Source organism: Malaclemys terrapin, chromosome 11 (assembly GCF_027887155.1).
Source record: "Malaclemys terrapin pileata isolate rMalTer1 chromosome 11, rMalTer1.hap1, whole genome shotgun sequence".
NCBI classification, from domain to species: Eukaryota; Metazoa; Chordata; order Testudines; family Emydidae; genus Malaclemys; species Malaclemys terrapin.
In genome coordinates, this window is record NC_071515.1 from 67,055,696 (window position 1) to 67,073,742 (window position 18,047).

The window sequence follows — 18,047 nt, forward strand, 5'->3', positions numbered from 1 at the left end:
TGGACCCTGCAAGCCTTTGTCTTTGGGAGCCTGTGACGGCATACATTTGCAGAGAGACAGAAACCACTTCTTCAGAACAAAGCATGATTTATTTTTGCCCAGAGGTACACAGCACTTTAAAAAGTGGATTTAAAAGCAACAAGGACTACTGCATGCATATTCCCTTATGTTAGATTAACCTCTCTTTCCACAGCTGAGGCAGGTCTGGTTTATTCCCCATCTCTGAGTTGGGAGAACCAGCCTTTGCCGCTTGCAGCCTGCCTCAGGGTTTGACTAGACTACAAAATTAAGTCCACTTAAGTCGACATACAGCCACCGCAGTAAATAAAGCGATGGTTCACGTCCACACTTGCTCTTTCTGTCAGTGGTGCACATCCTCACCAGGAGCGCTTCCACCAACTGAAATGGGGCATTGTGGGACACTGACAGCTGGAGCCTGGCAGCCCTGCATGGGGCTGACAGCTGCTCTTGCTGTCCCACCGCTGACAGCCGCTCCAGGGCTGACAGCTAGAGCTCACAGTTGGGCCCCTGGCACTGTCAGCTTGCTCCAGCTGTCAGCCATCAGCCACACTCAGGGCTGACAGTCAACAGATGACATAAGTACACAGTAAACAAACACTGCGTCGCCCTAACTACATCAACATAAGCACTGTCCCTCTTGTGAAGGTGGAATTATGTCGGTGTAGCATGGGACTTACTTCGGCAGAAGCAGCATTTTAATGTAGACACTGACGTAATTAGGTCAACGTAAGCTACCTTGCATTGATCTAAGTCTGTAGTGTATCGCAGGCCTCAGTCAGCCTGTCAGCCTTTTCACTGACACATCCTGCTAACCTCTCTGACCACCTCCCATATCACTTTCTGCAAGGGGCTTTGAGGGGATTGGTCTTTGTTTCCAGTCTTAGCCATAGGGAATCAGGTGAGCTCACTTACCAATTGATGGCCCCGCCATTGTTATCTTAATTCCTTTGAAGATCCTTAAATGAGGCTGACTTCTCTATATCATTGTTTTACCTTTCTTGGGTTCCTTAACAAAATACATCAAAGGAGACTGTAAAAGAACTCTATGCATTCAGTCACGCAGCAATATAAAATTGAAAAGGGAAACCAAGTCCTACAAAATATTGCTAAAAAATAATCCAGAGAGACAAGGCGAGTGAGGTAATATTTTTTTATTGGACCAACTTCTGTTGGTGAGAGAGACATGCTTTCAAGACACGCAGAGGACTTCAGGTCTGGGAAAGGAACTCTCAGCATTACAGCTTGTCTCTCTTATCTACGGAATTTGGTCCAATAAAAGATACTATCTCACCCACCTTGGCTATCTAATATCCTGGGACCAATATGGCTACAACTAACACTGCATGCAAGAAATAATCCAGACATTTTCCCAGTTTGTCACATAAGTATCAACAGCACAGAACCACTAGCCTCAGTGGCCATCTCAGAAGAGGCCAAGTATTAAATGAGCCAGAATACTGACTTCCTCTCTCACTGTTGGCTGTGTCTACACAAATTTCCCATTGTTTCCATTGACACTGCATCTCCACCACTGTCAGCAGTGGCGCAAACATTGTTATCCTATACTGCTCTAAATGGGTGTAGACGTCACGGTGGTTTAAAACACCAATACCCTGTTTATGTTAGAGGTCCCATCGTTGCTGGCACTGGTAGAACTGCACTGGTGGTGACAACAGTGGGAAATGTAAGAGGAAAATGTGTAATCAAAGTGTTACAGGTGGTCCTCTTTGTCATGGATGAGCCAAACTGGGCATTGTGGAGAAGTTTGCACAGCCATTCCTCTGCTGTTCTGGTTTTGTGGAGGAGACATTGTCTCCAGGACTGTGGATCCACAACTTTTCACTATCATACATTCAGTTTATTTGGCTTTTTTTAAAGAATTTTGTGAAACAAATTTAAGTAAAGTCATTTTAGAAATAGCTTTTTATTTCTCTTTCTTCTATCATTATTTTTGTGCTGATAAGCTTGATATTAATGCTGAGAAAGATAAAAAGATAATTTTTCCTTTTTAATTTTGTTCAATCAGTCAGATTTCTCATCTGTGATTTCATCCTCTTCAGGGAATTTGGGAAAAGAGACGACATCCTCTGAGCAATCCACTGTAGTAATCATCACTGCCCCAGGGGAGGAAATTGATGATGACCTTGTGAGCATGTACTTTGAAAATAAAATGCGGTCAGGTGGGGGACCCATCAAATCCTGCGTCAGAAATAATCAACAAATAATCATCACCTTTGAAAATGCTGAAGGTATGATATAGACATACTTCTCAAAAATATGCCCTCTTTGGTAATGGGTCTTTGAAATTTCATGTTGTAGTAGGAAGAGAGCCTGAGACATAAGCCCTTGTATCAGAGGCCTGAGGCCTGAACTAAAGTAATGGTCAAAACTTGCTAATATAAAGCAAAGTTAAGTTGTGAGCAAGAGGCAGGCCCTGCTTTACAGAATCTGGCAAGAATAGGGCTGATATTGCAGAAACACAAATTCCTAAGTAGTGCTAGGCATAAGAATATATACACAAACACATTCCAGAAAGGTGGTACCAGAACACCTTGATACCAGCACATTCCCCAAAGGTAACAGAAACACAGTGACCCATCCTAAAAATAAGGTCAGGATGACAGCATGATGGATAGAAATTTTTTGATTGAACCATTATGTACAAGGTAATGGGTGGTGGTTAGCCACATCAGAGGGTGGCATCTAACTATGTCAGAGGGGTGATACGTAATTTGTTGCTATCTGTGTATAAAGATATATCTCAGAGGGAGTGTCTTTGGCCAGCCTAGGGAGCAGTGGAAAGTCCCACCACTGACTGAGCTGTGTCCATTGTCACGGGCATACATGTCTTAGTATCCTCATAGAGTCTGCCAGGTGCTATTACCTTGCTTCATTCACAATAAACCTGGCTGGGCACCTTCGCACTTTAACATATTTTGTGGTCATTGGGCAATTCGCTTAGGGATCTGCTGTGCTAGCTATCTGCGCAGAGCTGGGACAGCACACAGGGAGAACACACACGCAGCCAAACATCTGACAACACATGTTATTCCTGGATGACTGGGTGTGAACAGAATAACTGTAGCTGTACCCAGTGTGCACTGGAGATGTAGGTGTCATGCCAGCTATGAATACACTAGTACAGGGAAACAATACTGGGATAGGTCTAGGGAGAACTCACTGGATCCATGTAGATCTCATATATGGAAACCACTGTGTAAGGTGCATGGCAGGGCAGCCTGTTCAGGGGCTGAAGTAGCAAGTGGGGAACTGCCCTACATACTGGCTGCAGATAGGAGGTAAATTCTCTCATTGGCCTTTTGCGCCACGCAAGTCCCATTTTGTTTAGGTTTTGGAAGTTGGGAAAAGAAGGCAGTAAGTTTCATGCCATTGTGAAAACCAGAGAAACACTACTGCTGTTTGTCAAAATTCTTCATACTATCCTCAGTCTGCCATGGCACCATGTGCAGGGGAAAACTTTACCAGTTGGCTGTGGAGTTGCTGGAAATTCTGGACACAAGGTACAGGGCAGCAGGGATAAGGAAGATGAAAGGGGTTATCGTCATAAATAAGATTCAGATGGCTTTTCTTCAGGTTAGGTTAGCTTTGTACTGATGTGGTAGCTAGTTATTCACCTGATAATATGGAATCTCAACGGCATTAAAAAGTAAAGCAAAAGAGTTTTGGAACAAAGTTACCATCCTAGGCAAGTAAATTACATCCTCGTCTGCAATTAGCAAATAAATTACCTGCTTGTCTGTTTCTCCTCTTCTGCAATTAGGCACCCATTCAGAAAGGTCTTTATTTACCTTCCTAAACTGGGGGCCTTGAACCTGAAAACCAAAAACCTCTATACTATGTAGCTTCCAAGAGAAACTAGAATCTCCTAACTCCTTGTTTGACTCTCCTGTTTAAGACAAGTTGCTGCATAGGGCAGAGAGACTGATTAAGATAAAGTACATAAATCTCCATGGCTGGCATCTGTGTGCCTCCTTGAAATTGTTTTTCTGCAGAATCACTGAGCTGGGTGGAGAAGACGAGGTCTGTTGAAACTCACGGGTCTTTTGTGGAAAACAGACTCCTAGCATATCTCAGGTTTCTCACCTACAACTTTAAAATTGAAGATCTACTTTTCCCTTACTATAATGACAGTATTCAGGGGAGCTTTTCCGATTTTTTTCCCCTAGAATCTTAGTCAAACTGAGACATGTGGTGCATTGTTCCTCTGTCTTCCTTTTGGATCACACTCTAGCTGCTTGTTGCCTGACAGTGGCCCTCCCAGGCTGAGTTGGCTCACACATTCACCTCTTGTGAGGCTCCATACAGTCTCAAGCAGGCCCACCGACAGCAATTCTGGGCCCCCCTAGAAAGGTATGGCTGAGGTTTACGATACAACTACCCTTCTTACTTTTTTCAAGTTGGGCTTCTTTGTCTTGTTTTCCTCTCAGTTTCTGAGCTCCGGACTTAGGTTTTTGCTCCATCATGAACAGTAAGGACTGATTTGAAATACCACACTCCACATTTCAGTTGAGATGTCACACGCTTATTCGGGCTGCTGTTGCTGGTGCTCTGCCAGACCAGCAGGACGAAGCAGCCCTCTGGCAAACTGTTACCCTCACAATGAGGGACGGCGCTCTGTACAGAGCAGCAGCAGGAAACCGGATTTCTTTCCTTTTTTTTTTTTTTTAATCTTAATTTTTATTAAAAAAATATGTATCTATCCCATCTGCCCGGGCCCTTTTAAATTGCCAGGCACCTGGGCAGTTGACCCCTTTGCCCCACCCCACCCTCCCCCCGTCAGCAGGCCTGGCCTCAAGTACTGCCCACCCTTCACCCCCACACGATTTATCATTAGATGGTAATTAGGGAAGCAACAGAGAAATAAATTCTAATACTTAAACCAAGAGACAAGAAGAGAACTGACCAAGTAGAAATAAGAGTGCTATAAGGGGCCCTGTGGCTGGCAGGTCAGGAATGTGTGTGTGTGTTTGTCTTTATAGTAAGGCTTCAGTGAGTGAAGCCTTATGTGGCATAGTCCTACAGCCACGAAGAACAATTGTATTGGATAATATTTGCTTGACTACATAGTTCAGTGGCAGGTTAATAGGGCACCATCGAACCAATTTCAAAAAATGAGTTTAAAATAGCCTCAGGTTTTACACTTGCCCCCCAATTTCCCCTGACCTTTTCCATGGTTTTACCGTCACATTTCCATATGTTCTAAAATGCTTTTCTCTGCTTGTTGCTGTGTGAGGGATCCAAATGAACGGGATAAACTGGCTGCTATGCAGGGGAAATGGCATAACTGATATACACAAAGTGCTGTCAAATAGACTGAAAAAATAGAAAAATATGTTTTCTCTAGTCTTACTAATAGTCATTTTAGGTGTTGTAAAAATAATGGTGAAGAACATTTCTGACACAAGTGTGATATTTAAGTGTGGCACTGTCAACTTCAAGTCCAGATCTAGCAAAGCACTTCAGCAAGTTTTCTCAAAGTTGCCTAGGGAAATTAGGGACACATTTCCTATTAAAACTCCAAAGGGATTTGGGCACCTAACTCCATTTGAAAATCCCAGCCTGAATAACCTGATTAACTTTAATTGTGCCTGTGGTAACTTTGCTCCATAGGGTCCTAAATACATATATTGTAAATAAATTAATATATTTCAGCAATAAATTAATCCACTTCATTAGCCCTCACTGAATGTTGTCATTTCAAATCTAATCTAGAAAACAATATTTGGTACTTAAGGACTAATTGGCACTAGTAACATTTAGTACTAGGGGTAACTGCATTTTTTAAAAGGAGACTGGGCTACTCTGGATGTCCCTTTATAGGGCTGTAGAATAACTTTTAACTTGATCATAACTTTTGACCACATGACTTGTTTTAATCTTTTCCATAACAAAAGAAAGTAAGACTCCACTTGAGAGAAGATTTTAAAATATATCAGAACTTAATATAGAACTTAACGTATTGATCCATTCTGAGTAACTACAGGTATATAACAGAGATCTCCATTTATTTGTGTTTCTGTGGAACTAGATGCACAAGAAGTCTTAAAGAAAAAGGATCATGTAGTAAAGAAAATTGCACTCCATGTGAAACCATGGCAAGTGGAGAATATCCAAGAACTCCCACAAATGACTTCATCTCTAGTTGTGCTTGAAAATATACAAGAGACTACAAAACAATGCATGTTAACTATGCTGGTGGAGAACATCAGTGGCTTATCAGAAGATGACAGTGACTTCAATATGGAAATGATTCCTGAAGTAAATGCGGCTGTAGTTACATTTATCAAAGATATTGGTAAGATGGACTGTGTGTGTACAATATGTTGTTTTCACTTGATGTTTTAAAAGGGGCCATTCAGCTAACACTTCAGCTGAGCTGAAAAACAGAGGAACATATTCTGCCACAGGCTTCAGACAAAATCCAGTCTCACTTACATCATTGTAAATCAGGAGTAACTCCACTAAAGTAAATGGAGCTACACCAGAGTAAAGATCAGTGTAAGTGAGAAGAGAATTAGATCTAGTGTGTTTTGTAACTGAAGAGGGAACTACAGTCATTTGTAAATTACAGTCCTGTGTACAGAAGTGCTGGGCAGCTGGCAGTGTGTACAAAGAACTACTGAAAATTATATAAAATAGTATTTAGTGCCTGGTGAATTATAATTATGGGCCATATGGTGCCAACAGTTTATCAGCAAAACTGTTAATGGAATGGTGCATGTTTATTAAGACAGAAGCCATCATCAAATATTCATTAAGGGCCAAAACCTTGTTCCATTAAAGTCACTGTGATAGTTTTGCCATTGACCACAATGGGAAAATTATTTGATCCTATGTAATGAATAGTCATTAAAAGGTGATTTTTTTTTTTTCAAACCAATACAAATCTATTCTGTGTGTGTCAACATATGCATATATAGCAGTCATATTATAGTGTACTCCAGGGGTCAGCAACTTTTGGCACGCGGCTCGCCAGGGTAAGCACCCTGGCAGGCCAGGCCAGTTTATTTACCTGCTGACGCAGCAGGTTCGGCCGATCGCGGCCCCAACTGGCTGCAGTTCGCCATCCCGGGCCAATGGGGGAGGCGGGAAGCCGCGGCCAGCACATCCCTCGCTCGCGCTGCTTTTCGCCGCCCCCATTGGCCCGGGACAGCGAACCGTGGCGAGTGGGGGCCGCGATCAGCCAAACCTGCCACGTCAGCAGGTAAATAAACTGGCCCGGCCCACCAGGGTGCTTACCCTGGCGAGCCATGTTGCAAACGTTGCCGACCCCTGGTGTACTCTCTTGAGTGATACTTTAGCCTATTTTATATAATATATTCTTATTTACATCAGTGTCTCTGATCAGTATGTATGATAGGGAACATGATTACAACCATTCCAGAAGACAGGCATTCCCTTGTATTGTATAGCAGTGAGAGGTGTATGTGGATTTGTCCTGAACAAGAATTGTAGCTGATCTGATTAACAAATCAGATCAGATGGTATGGAGAACTATAGCCCATATGCATAAGACCAAATTCAGGCAGGAATGTCTAAATTCTGTAATCCTGGTCTGCTACAGATTCCCTCTGTAGCCTTGAGGAAATCATTTTACATTTGTAAAACTGCTATTTACAAGACCAGGCACAAAAACTACTCATCCACCCTCTACCATGATGGCTGATGATAGTGAAAAAATTAATGATATTTTGCTTCCCTATTAAAAAAAAAAAAAATCACTCAGGCAAGTGGGAAAGTAGACTTTTGCAAAGCTGGTTAGTAAGGATTAATTATGTATAACTGAACATTTTGATCCCTACACTTGCTTATTTTCTTCTGGTTTTTCTAACATCATAATAGTAAAAATCTGTTAAATGTTTTTCTTTTCTGTTTATAGATATAAGGAAATTTGTTGAAAAGTTCAACCAAAACCATAGGGCGAAGCAACAAAATATAACAGCACGGCATCTTGAGGTGACAAAAAGCATTAAGGCTGAAAATGTACCACCTAACGTATCTAATGACTATATAACTGTCTACTTTGAAAGTAAAAGAAATGGAAGTGCACAAGTGTCAGATGTTGAACAGTTACCTGAAGAGAATGCAGCTATCATTACTTTTCATGATCAGAAAGGTAACATATAAATATGTATCATTTATGTAATCTTGCAGTTAAAAGATCAACATGAAAATGAATATACTCTTTTAAGAAATGGCTAACTTACCCTTAGAAAAAAATTAACTGGTTTGAGGGTTTGGCAGGTTGTTACTCTGTTAGGTTAGAAACCTAGATTTGGGACTGGATATAATATGACTAATATGAGGCACTTAGTTTCCAGTGGACATATATTACATTGTTAGGATCTCTGCAATGTCTTTGAGTCTGCACGAGGATTCTGTCCTTTCTGTTTCTTAAATTAGGGACTCCAAAGCCAACAAAAATGCCACATAAGTTGAAGGTGAATTTTCATCAGGCATTTTTAGGAGCCTGGATAGCCTCTTCTGTCTTTCTACCTAGATTTTTAGTCTACATTCCACACCATGGTATCCAAGTTCCTTTCAGGGGCTCAGACCTTGTGGGTACTTGGGCTGAGTTCAGTACATCTGAGCGGTGGCTGGGTGGGCAGAGATGGTGTTATTACCACATTTCTGCCCTCGGCACTCCTGGGGCCAGAGGGGGGTGAGTTCAGCTCCCAGCTTCATTACAGCAGCCCTGAGCCTTATGCTCCCTTAGTCCTGAGGTTACTCAAATTTACATCAACTGCAATGGCTCCCTGTGGATTGGTTGGAGCTCTGTGCAGAATGGGGAATGTTGTGCAGTAGCCTGCATATTAGCTCTGCACCAGCTGAGAACTCCTCAAGTGACTCCAAGAATGCAATGAAGAATCTGGCCCCAAATTTTTATAAATTGGGCACTAGTGCTGAGAGCTCACATATTTTATGTAGTTGCCTAAATAGGGATTTAGGTGCCTAACCATAGACACCTAAGATTATAGATTATGTTGTAGATGACTGGCACTGTATGCAAGTTGTTAAGGACGTTTTAATCTGTTTGGCTAGACACCACACTAGTATTTGAATGAATTCTGATGCAATATTAATTTTGGCTATAATTATGCCAGATCCTTTAAAATAATATAGATTTGCCCAGTTACATTTTAACCAGTCTCGTAAAATGGAAAGTGTTGCTCTGTTTTCTAGCGATAAACAAACAGCTCTGGGAGAAGTCTCTCATGCAAGAAGTTCCAGTAGCTTCAAGAGAGGACCAGATCCTCAGCTGGCATAAATCAAAATAGCTCCATTATTTACTCCAGCTGAGGAGCTGACCTTAATTGTATAGGTAGGTTTGGCTTTCTCACTCACTGGCCAGGAGCGTGGGAATTGTCCCTTTCAAGGAGCTGTTAAGCAGCAGGTTGGCCTCCTCCACCTCCTTACAGTGTTGGCCGGGGGCGGGGGTCTCTGCTCCGCTGGACCAGGACAACCACACCCTCCAATGCACTTGTGTCTGTAGGGATCGGGTGTCACCACCCCTGTGGGAGCGCATGCAGCTCTGCTGTCATGGAGCCAGTCCCGGGAGCTGCACAGAGCTCCCTGCACTGCAACAGGTCTGTGACACTGGATCCCTGCAGGCGCATCGACCCATTGATTTTTATTTTTCATCGATTTTTAGTGTCAGCTGAAATAGACGTTTACCTACAGTTATCAATTATAATTGAATCCTGCCAAGTCTATGTATAGTTAAGGCAAGCAGCATCTGGTACTAAGAGGTTAAAAGTGTAGAACACCAATGTCTGTGTTAAACTTCCAATGTAGAACATTGTGTGCATTCTAAATCTGTAAGTCCACTTAAAATCCCATTACCATATATCAGTTTTTTTCTTCAGGAAGCTGATTAAAATATATTTGGTCTGACTCTGCAATCACATAATAGAGTTACACCTCTTTAATCAGACTGTTGTTCATTGTTCACACAATGGATATGCTGTACATAAAAAAAGTAGAAAGAGCTTTACAATGTAACTCTTCCTTTTTTTCTGGATGGAATGTCTCAGATTTATTTATAACATGGCAAGAGTAAGTATTATTATTTTGTAATCCTGTCTAGTATGATGGCTTGTTATGCTGTGGGCATGTACAGTAACATACAGGATATACAAGCCTTTGGGTACAGTAACTCCTCACTTAGTCGCCGTGGTTAACATTGTTTCGTTGTTATGTTGCTGATCAATTAGGGAACATGCTCGTTTAAAGTTGTGCAATGCTCCCTTCTAACGTTGTTTAGCAGCCGCCTGCTTTGTCCACCGCTTGCAGGAAGAACAGCCTGTTGCAGCTAGCTTGTGGGGGCTTTTCAGCCTGTTGCAGCTAGCTTGTGGGGGCTTTTCATAGATCTAGGACTGGAAGGGACCTCGAGAGGTCATCAAGTCCAGTCCCCTGCCCGCATGGCAGGATCAAATACTGTCTAGACCATCCCCGATAGACATTTTATCTATCCTACTCTTAAATATCTCCAGAGATGGAGATTCCACAACCTCCCTAGGCAGTTTATTCCAGTGTTTAACCACCCTGACAGTTAGGAACTTTTTCCTAATGTCCAACCTAGACCTCCCTTGCTGCAGTTTAAGCCCATTGCTTCTTGTTCTATTCTCAGAGGCTAAGGTGAACAAGTTTTCTCCCTCCTCCTTATGACACCCTTTTAGATACCTGAAAACTGCTATCATGTCCCCTCTCAGTCTTCTCTTTTCCAAACTAAACAAACCCAATTCTTTCAGCCTTCCTTCATAGGTCATGTTCTCAAGACCTTTAATCATTCTTGTTGCTCTTTTCTGGACCCTTTCCAATTTCTCCACATCTTTCTTGAAATGCGGTGCCCAGAACTGGACACAATACTCCAGCTGAGGCCTAACCAGAGCAGAGTAGAGCGGAAGAATGACTTCTCGTGTCTTGCTCACAACACACCTGTTAATACATCCCAGAATCATGTTTGCTTTTTTTGCAACAGCATCACACTGTTGACTCATATTTAGCTTGTGGTCCACTATAACCCCTACATCCCTTTCTGCCGTACTCCTTCCTAGACAGTCTCTTCTCATTCTGTATGGGTGAAACTGATTTTTTTCTTCCTAAGTGGAGCACTTTGCATTTGTCTTTGTTAAACTTCATCCTGTTTAACTCAGACCATTTCTCCAATTTCTCCAGATCATTTTGAATTATGACCCTGTCCTCCAAAGCAGTTGCAATCCCTCCCAGTTTGGTATCATCCGCAAACTTAATAAGCGTACTTTCTATGCCAATATCTAAGTCGTTGATGAAGATATTGAACAGAGCCGGTCCCAAAACAGACCCCTGCGGAATCCCACTCGTTATGCCTTTCCAGCAGGATTGGGAACCATTAATAACAACTCTCTGAGTACAGTTATCCAGCCAGTTATGCACCCATCTTATAGTAGCCCCATCTAAATTGTATTTGCCTAGTTTATCGATAAGAATATCATGCGAGACCGTATCAAATGCCTTACTAAAGTCTAGGTATACCACATCCACAGCTTCTCCCTTATCCACAAGACTCGTTATCCTATCGAAGAAAGCTATCAGATTGGTTTGACACGATTTGTTCTTTACAAATCCATGCTGGCTGTTCCCTATCACCTTACCACCTTCCAAGTGTTTGCAGATGATTTCCTTAATTACTTGCTCCATTATCTTCCCCGGCACAGAAGTTAAACTAACTGGTCTGTAGTTTCCTGGGTTGTTTTTATTTCCCTTTTTATAGATGGGCACTATATTTGCCCTTTTCCAGTCTTCTGGAATCTCTCCCATCTCCCATGATTTTCCAAAGATAATAGCTAGAGGCTCAGATACCTCCTCTATTAGCTCCTTGAGTATTTTAGGATGCATTTCATCAGGCCCTGGTGACTTGCAGGCATCTAACTTTTCTAAGTGATTTTTAACTTGTTCTTTTTTTATTTTATCTCCTAAACCTACCCCCTTCCCATTAGCATTCACTATGTTAGGCATTCCTTCAGACTTCTCGGTGAAGACCGAAACAAAGAAGTCATTAAGCATCTCTGCCATTTCCAAGTTTCCTGTTACTGTTTCTCCCTCTTCACTAAGCAGTGGGCCTACCCTGTTTCTGGTCTTCCTCTTGCTTCTAATGTACTGATAAAAAGTCTTCTTGTTTCCCTTTATTCCTGTAGCTAGTTCGAGCTCATTTTGTGCCTTTGCCTTTCTAATCTTGCCCCTGCATTCTTGTGTTGTTTGCCTATATTCATCCTTTGTAATCTGTCCTAGTTTCCATTTTTTATATGACTCCTTTTTATTTTTTAGATCATGCAAGATCTCGTGGTTAAGCCAAGGTGGTCTTTTGCCACATTTTCTATCTTTCCTAACCAGCGGAATAGCTTGCTTTTGGGCCCTTAATAGTGTCCCTTTGAAAAACTGCCAAATCTCCTCAGTTGTTTTTCCCCTCAGTCTTGATTCCCATGGGACCTTACCTATCAGCTCTCGGAGCTTACCAAAATCTGCCTTCCTGAAATGCATTGTCTCTATTTCGCTGTTCTCCCTTCTACCCTTCCTTAGAATTGCAAACTCTATGATTTCATGATCACTTTCACCCAAGCTGCCTTCTACTTTCAAATTCTCAATGAGTTCCTCTCTATTTGTTAAAATCAAGTCTAGAACAGCTTCCCCCCAGTAGCTTTTTCAACCTTCTGAAATAAAAAGTTGTCTGCAATGCAGTCCAAGAATTTGTTGGATAGTCTGTGCCCCGCTGTGTTATTTTCCCAACATATATCCGGATAGTTGAAGTCCCCCATCACCACCAAATCTTGGGCTTTGGATGATTTTGTTAGTTGTTTAAAAAAAGCCTCACCTTACCTCTTCCACCTGGTTAGGTGGCCTGTAGTAGACTCCTAGCATGACATCACCCTTGTTTTTTACCCCTTTTAGCCTAACCCAGAGACTCTCAACACTTCCGTCTCCTATGTCCATCTCTACCTCAGTCCAAGTGTGTACATTTTTAATATATAAGGCAACACCTCCTCCCTTTTCCCCCTGTCTATCCTTCCTGAGCAAGCTGTACCCATCCACACCAACATTCCAATCATGTGTATTATCCCACCAAGTTTCAGTGATGCCAACAATATCATAGTTGTATTTATTTATTTATTAGCACTTCCAGTTCTTCCTGCTTATTACCCATACTTCTTGCATTTGTATATAGGCATCTAAGGTTACTGGTTTGATCTTTCCTCCCAGTTTTGTCCTGACCCTCCTTTCTCTCTGCCAATATAGCTCACACTCCCTCTCGTTTCCAACCCATCTCCCAGGTCTCCATGTTCCCCACTGACCTGTGGGCTTTGCTCACCTGTCCCCGTCGAACCTAGTTTAAAGCCCTCCTCACTAGGTTAGCCAGTCTGTGTCCAAATAGGGTCTTTCCTCTCCTCGAAAGGTGAACGCCATCTCTGCCTAGCAGTCCTTCCTCGAATAGCATCCCGTGGTCTAGGAAGCCAAAGCCCTCCTGGCGACACCATTTTCGCAGCCAGGCATTCACTTCCATGATGCATCTGTCTCTGCCTGGGCCCCTACCTTTGACAGCAGGGGCTTGTAACCAGGGTGGACTGGCAGCCCCCCTATCAGCTCTCCCTATCAGCTCCCTGCTCCCCTAAGTTCCCTGTGCTGCAGTTCAGCTGTCCATCCCCCGTCGTCGTCCCCCCCCCGTCCATGTACTGCTCCAACCCTCTGCCTTGGAGCTTCTCCCAGAGACTCCTGCTTGCTGTGCAGGGGGGGAAGGGAGGGGATAATGTCAGGGTGTCCCTCTGCTCCTGCACCCCACTTACCCCTTCTCCACCCCTCTAACTTCACCACCTCAACCAAGCTTCACGATCATCATAGCTGTGAACAATATTAAATTGTTTGTTTAAAATGTATAATATCTATATAATATATATTTTTTGTCTGATGAAAAAAATTTCCCTGGAACCTAACCTCCTCATTTACATTCATTCTTATGGGGAAATTAGACTCACTTAACATTGTTTCACTTAAAATCACATTTTTCAGGAACATAACTACAACGTTAAGTGAGGAGTTACTGTACTTAGAAAAATGTCACTTGTCAATAACTTGGAAATATTCATATTCAATTTAAAAAAACATATTCAACCTAAAAAGCACTCCTGTCAGAATCAAAAGAAATACAGTAGCTCATGAATTGCAATTTATAAGCTAATTATCTTCAGATTTTATTTTTAAAGTGTTACAGTTAATTGATTTGACTTGGGTAATTTTTATTTTATTTTATATTTAGATGTAAACACTGTCTTGGCAAAGCAGCATTCACTCGACAAAGTACCAATTTATGTGTATCCATACTACAGCTCATTGGGTACAGCTCTATATGGAAAGAAAAGGCCACAAATAAAGCTGCCAGAACCAATTACAATGTCCCTGGATCCTTACATCTTGCAGTTTTTACAGACCGATAATAGGCTAATCCAGGAAATAAATAATGAAATGGTAGATTGCAAATGTGAACTAACGTGGCCTCAATCCAACTGTGCAAATCCAGAAATAACACTGTGTCCCTCAAATGCCTTATCTAAACAGAGATCAATGATCAGGTTGATCAAGACATGGAATGAAGATGTTTCTAAAAAATTCTCATGTAGCATGTCAAAGTACAAGGCCATTAAATGTGAAGTAAATTCAGTGGTGTGGGAAGCCATAAGAAACTGCTTGGTAAAGGATGGTGTTTTGATCATACCTGACATTCCCAAGAACATGGTTGTCTTAGTAGGTAACACGGAGATTATGAAGGGTGCAGAGCAAGAACTGAAGGAGCTAATAGAAAATGCCAGGAAAAAAATTGAAAGAGAAAAGCAGAGCATAGAACAAACTATGTTAGTTGACCCAGGAAAGTATGCAATTTTACACCTTGCTGGGCTAGAGGAGAATGTTTACAAGGAGTACCCATCTCTGAAGATACGTTATGATGCATCATCAAAGAGCATTAGTCTGTATGGAGTGGCTGCAGAAGTATTTAAAGTCAAAAGTGAAATACTAGAAAAAGTGCACAGCATGGCACAGAAATCGATCAATGTCCATCCTTACATTTTCCAGTTCCTACAACACGTAGATAATGAAACTCTGTCACAGCACGTATTTATGTCAAATCAAATTAATGCCTTTTATGAGCTTGGCACTGATAACATAATGCTGATAGCAGGTTCTCCTGGAGTTCTTCTAGAAGCAGAAGAAGAAATGAAGAAGGTTCTGACTTACAAATGCATTGACTTGGAGGACAACTCAGTCCTCAAAAAGAGAGAATGGAGGGAGCTCGTCAACCATTTGTACGAGGCACATAACTGTTCCAAGGAAACTATAATAATTGTTGAGTTGGAGGATCAAATAGTCATTGCTGGTTATTTCAGAGCAGTAGCAGAAGCATATCAGCAACTTTCTGATTTTGTAGATAAACACACTCTGGTACAAAAAGTCATCATAGCTAAGTGTGTGGCCGTTGTAATGTTTGTGGAGAAGGAAAAGTCCAATATTTGGCTTGAATTAAAAAAGAAAGGTGTGAAAATTGAATTTGGCACACAGAATAAACGTAAAGGTATTTCCGTGAGTGGACCAAGAGCGGAAGTGTTGCAGGCGGTCACCAAAATTGAACAAATTCTGTCTTCACTACATTCAGAAAATGTGGTAATTGATAAACCAGGGGCCAAGGTATTTTTCAAAGAACAAGAACACTTGTATGTGACCGGTGTGAAACAACAATTTAACTGTCTGATCAGGCTGCAAGAAGGAGAAGAACAAAGAGAAGATGGCGAAGTTAGTAATGTGTATAAGAAGCAAGGCCAGCCCACCTGTGAAAAGATCCTGCAAGATGGAGTTGTAGTAGCAGTTTATAAAGGGGACTTGTGCAGTCATCCAGCTGACGTTGTGGTGAATGCATCAAATGAGGACTTAAAGCATATTGGTGGCCTTGCTGAGGCACTTTTAAAAGCTGCAGGGCCAGAACTACAAACAGAATGTGACCGTATTGTGCAGAAACGAGGCCCTTTGCAGCCCGGCCGTGCTGTTATTACAGATGCTGGGAACCTCCGGTGTAAACAGGTGATTCATGCTGTTGGGCCTAGGTGGAGTGATCGTGAACCAGAAAAGTGCGTGCGCCTGTTAAAAAGAGCAGTTAAGGAAAGCCTACGCCTGGCTGAAACATACAATCATCATTCCATAGCCATCCCCGCTATCAGCTCTGGGATATTTGGATTTCCGTTAAAACTGTGTGCACAGTCAATTGCAAAATCCATCAAGGAAACCTTAGAAGATTTTCCAGGGGAAAGCTGCTTGAAAGAGATTTATCTTGTGGACTCTTCAGAGAAAACAGTTCAGGCTTTCACTGATGCCTTCAAAGACGTGTTTAGCGATAAATCACCCCGACACAATTCGTCACCTCCGTCTGAAGCAGCCTTCAAGCCCAGAAAAAGTAGAAATGCTCAAAGCAGAAAGGGTCTCCAGACGGTAACAACGGATGAAGGATTAAGCATCATACTGGAGAAAGGAGGCATTGAAGATGCTACAGTAGGTATTTTAAGTTATCAGATGTTATCCAACGTTATGTAAAGTTGGTTTTCGGTTATAAAATATAGGAAAAGATACTTAGATTTTCAGTTTTAATTAACAATGAAACATATACAATATATTAATATAAGTCATAATTGATTATTTTAATACAATTGTATAGGTTAGACAAGTTTAGTTTTTCATACTGTCTATACATATATAGAGATGAGCAAACATATTTTAGACTGACTGTATTTTGTTATTTGAACTGTATTCATTGTCACATTAAGCTGTTGCAACCACATGTTTCTCTTCTATCATTTCTTTATGGTTTTGTCTGTGTTTATAGTTCACATTGTGATATGAGCTGAAACCAGTTGTGAAACATGCTTTCAAGATGACCTTTGCACTCTTGTGCTCTCACCAGCTGTGTGAGAATACCTACTTCTTAGTCTATAGGGCAGAGGTGGGGAAACTACAGCCCGTGGGCCACATCCGGCCTGCGGGACCGTCCTGCCTGGCCCCCGAGCTCCTGGGCAGGAGGCTAGCCCCCGGCCCCATCCCTGCTGTTCCCCTCCCCCACAGCCTCAGCTTGCTTGCTCCGCCGCCAGCGCAGTGCTCTGGGTGGTGGGGCTGTGAGCTGCTGGGCAGTGCAGCTGCAGAGCCCGGACTGACCTGGTCTTTGTGCTGCGTGGTGGTGGTGGCGCGGCTGCAGTGCCACCAGCCGCCAGTGCTCTAGGCAGCACGGTAAGGGGGCAGGGAGCAGGGGGGATTGGATAGAGGGCAGGGGAGTTCGGGGTGGTGGTCAGGGGGCGGGATTGTGGATATGGGTTGGGCGGTCGGGGGGAACAGGGGGTTGAATGGGAGCAGGGGTTACAGGGGGGCAGTCAGGAAGGGGGGGTTGGATGGGGTGGCGGGGGGCAGTCAGGGGCAGGGGTTTGGGGAGCAGTCATGGGACAGGGAGAAGGGGGGTTGGATGGGGCAAGGGTCCCCGGGGGTGGGGGGGCATCAGGAATGAGAGGAGGGGTTGGATGGGAGGGTGCAGAGGGGGTTGGGGATGGGGGTGGGTTGGATGGGGCAGGATTCCTGGGTGGGGGGGCAGATAGGAGGTGGGGGCCGGGCCACGACCCCTTCCCCTAACCGGCCCTCCATACAATTTACAAAACCCAATGTGACCCTCAGACCAAAAAGTTTTCCCACCCCTGCTATAGGGGGAGTGGGTAGGAACTGCCTATAGTCTCCATGAGGGGAAGTGGCGGAACTTCAAATGTTTAAACAAGTAAAAATTAAATTGCTGATCCTGAACACCCTTAAATGCCATTGAAACTTGGACCTGGTGGCATATGAGCCTGTAACAGTGAGCTGTCTTCTCTCTGGAAATGTACGTGGCCCCATTGCTTCAGCATCTCAGTGTCTTAGTGGTGCTTTGGATCACGTCTCTCAAAGCTTCTTTACCTGGG

At 42.8% G+C, this 18,047-nt stretch overlaps 1 protein-coding gene across 2 annotated transcripts in view; it reads left to right on the forward strand.

The window, feature by feature from the left end:
• The window catches only part of LOC128845283 (protein mono-ADP-ribosyltransferase PARP14-like), a 50,444-nt gene that overhangs the window by 9,466 nt on the left and 22,931 nt on the right, over positions 1-18,047 (forward strand). For both annotated transcript variants that reach the window (XM_054043741.1, XM_054043742.1), the window contains exons 5-8: positions 2,082-2,270; positions 6,071-6,337; positions 7,922-8,158; positions 14,330-16,605. In XM_054043741.1, the coding sequence (XP_053899716.1) occupies positions 2,082-2,270; positions 6,071-6,337; positions 7,922-8,158; positions 14,330-16,605 (2,969 nt within the window). The remainder of the gene's footprint in view (positions 1-2,081; positions 2,271-6,070; positions 6,338-7,921; positions 8,159-14,329; positions 16,606-18,047) is intronic.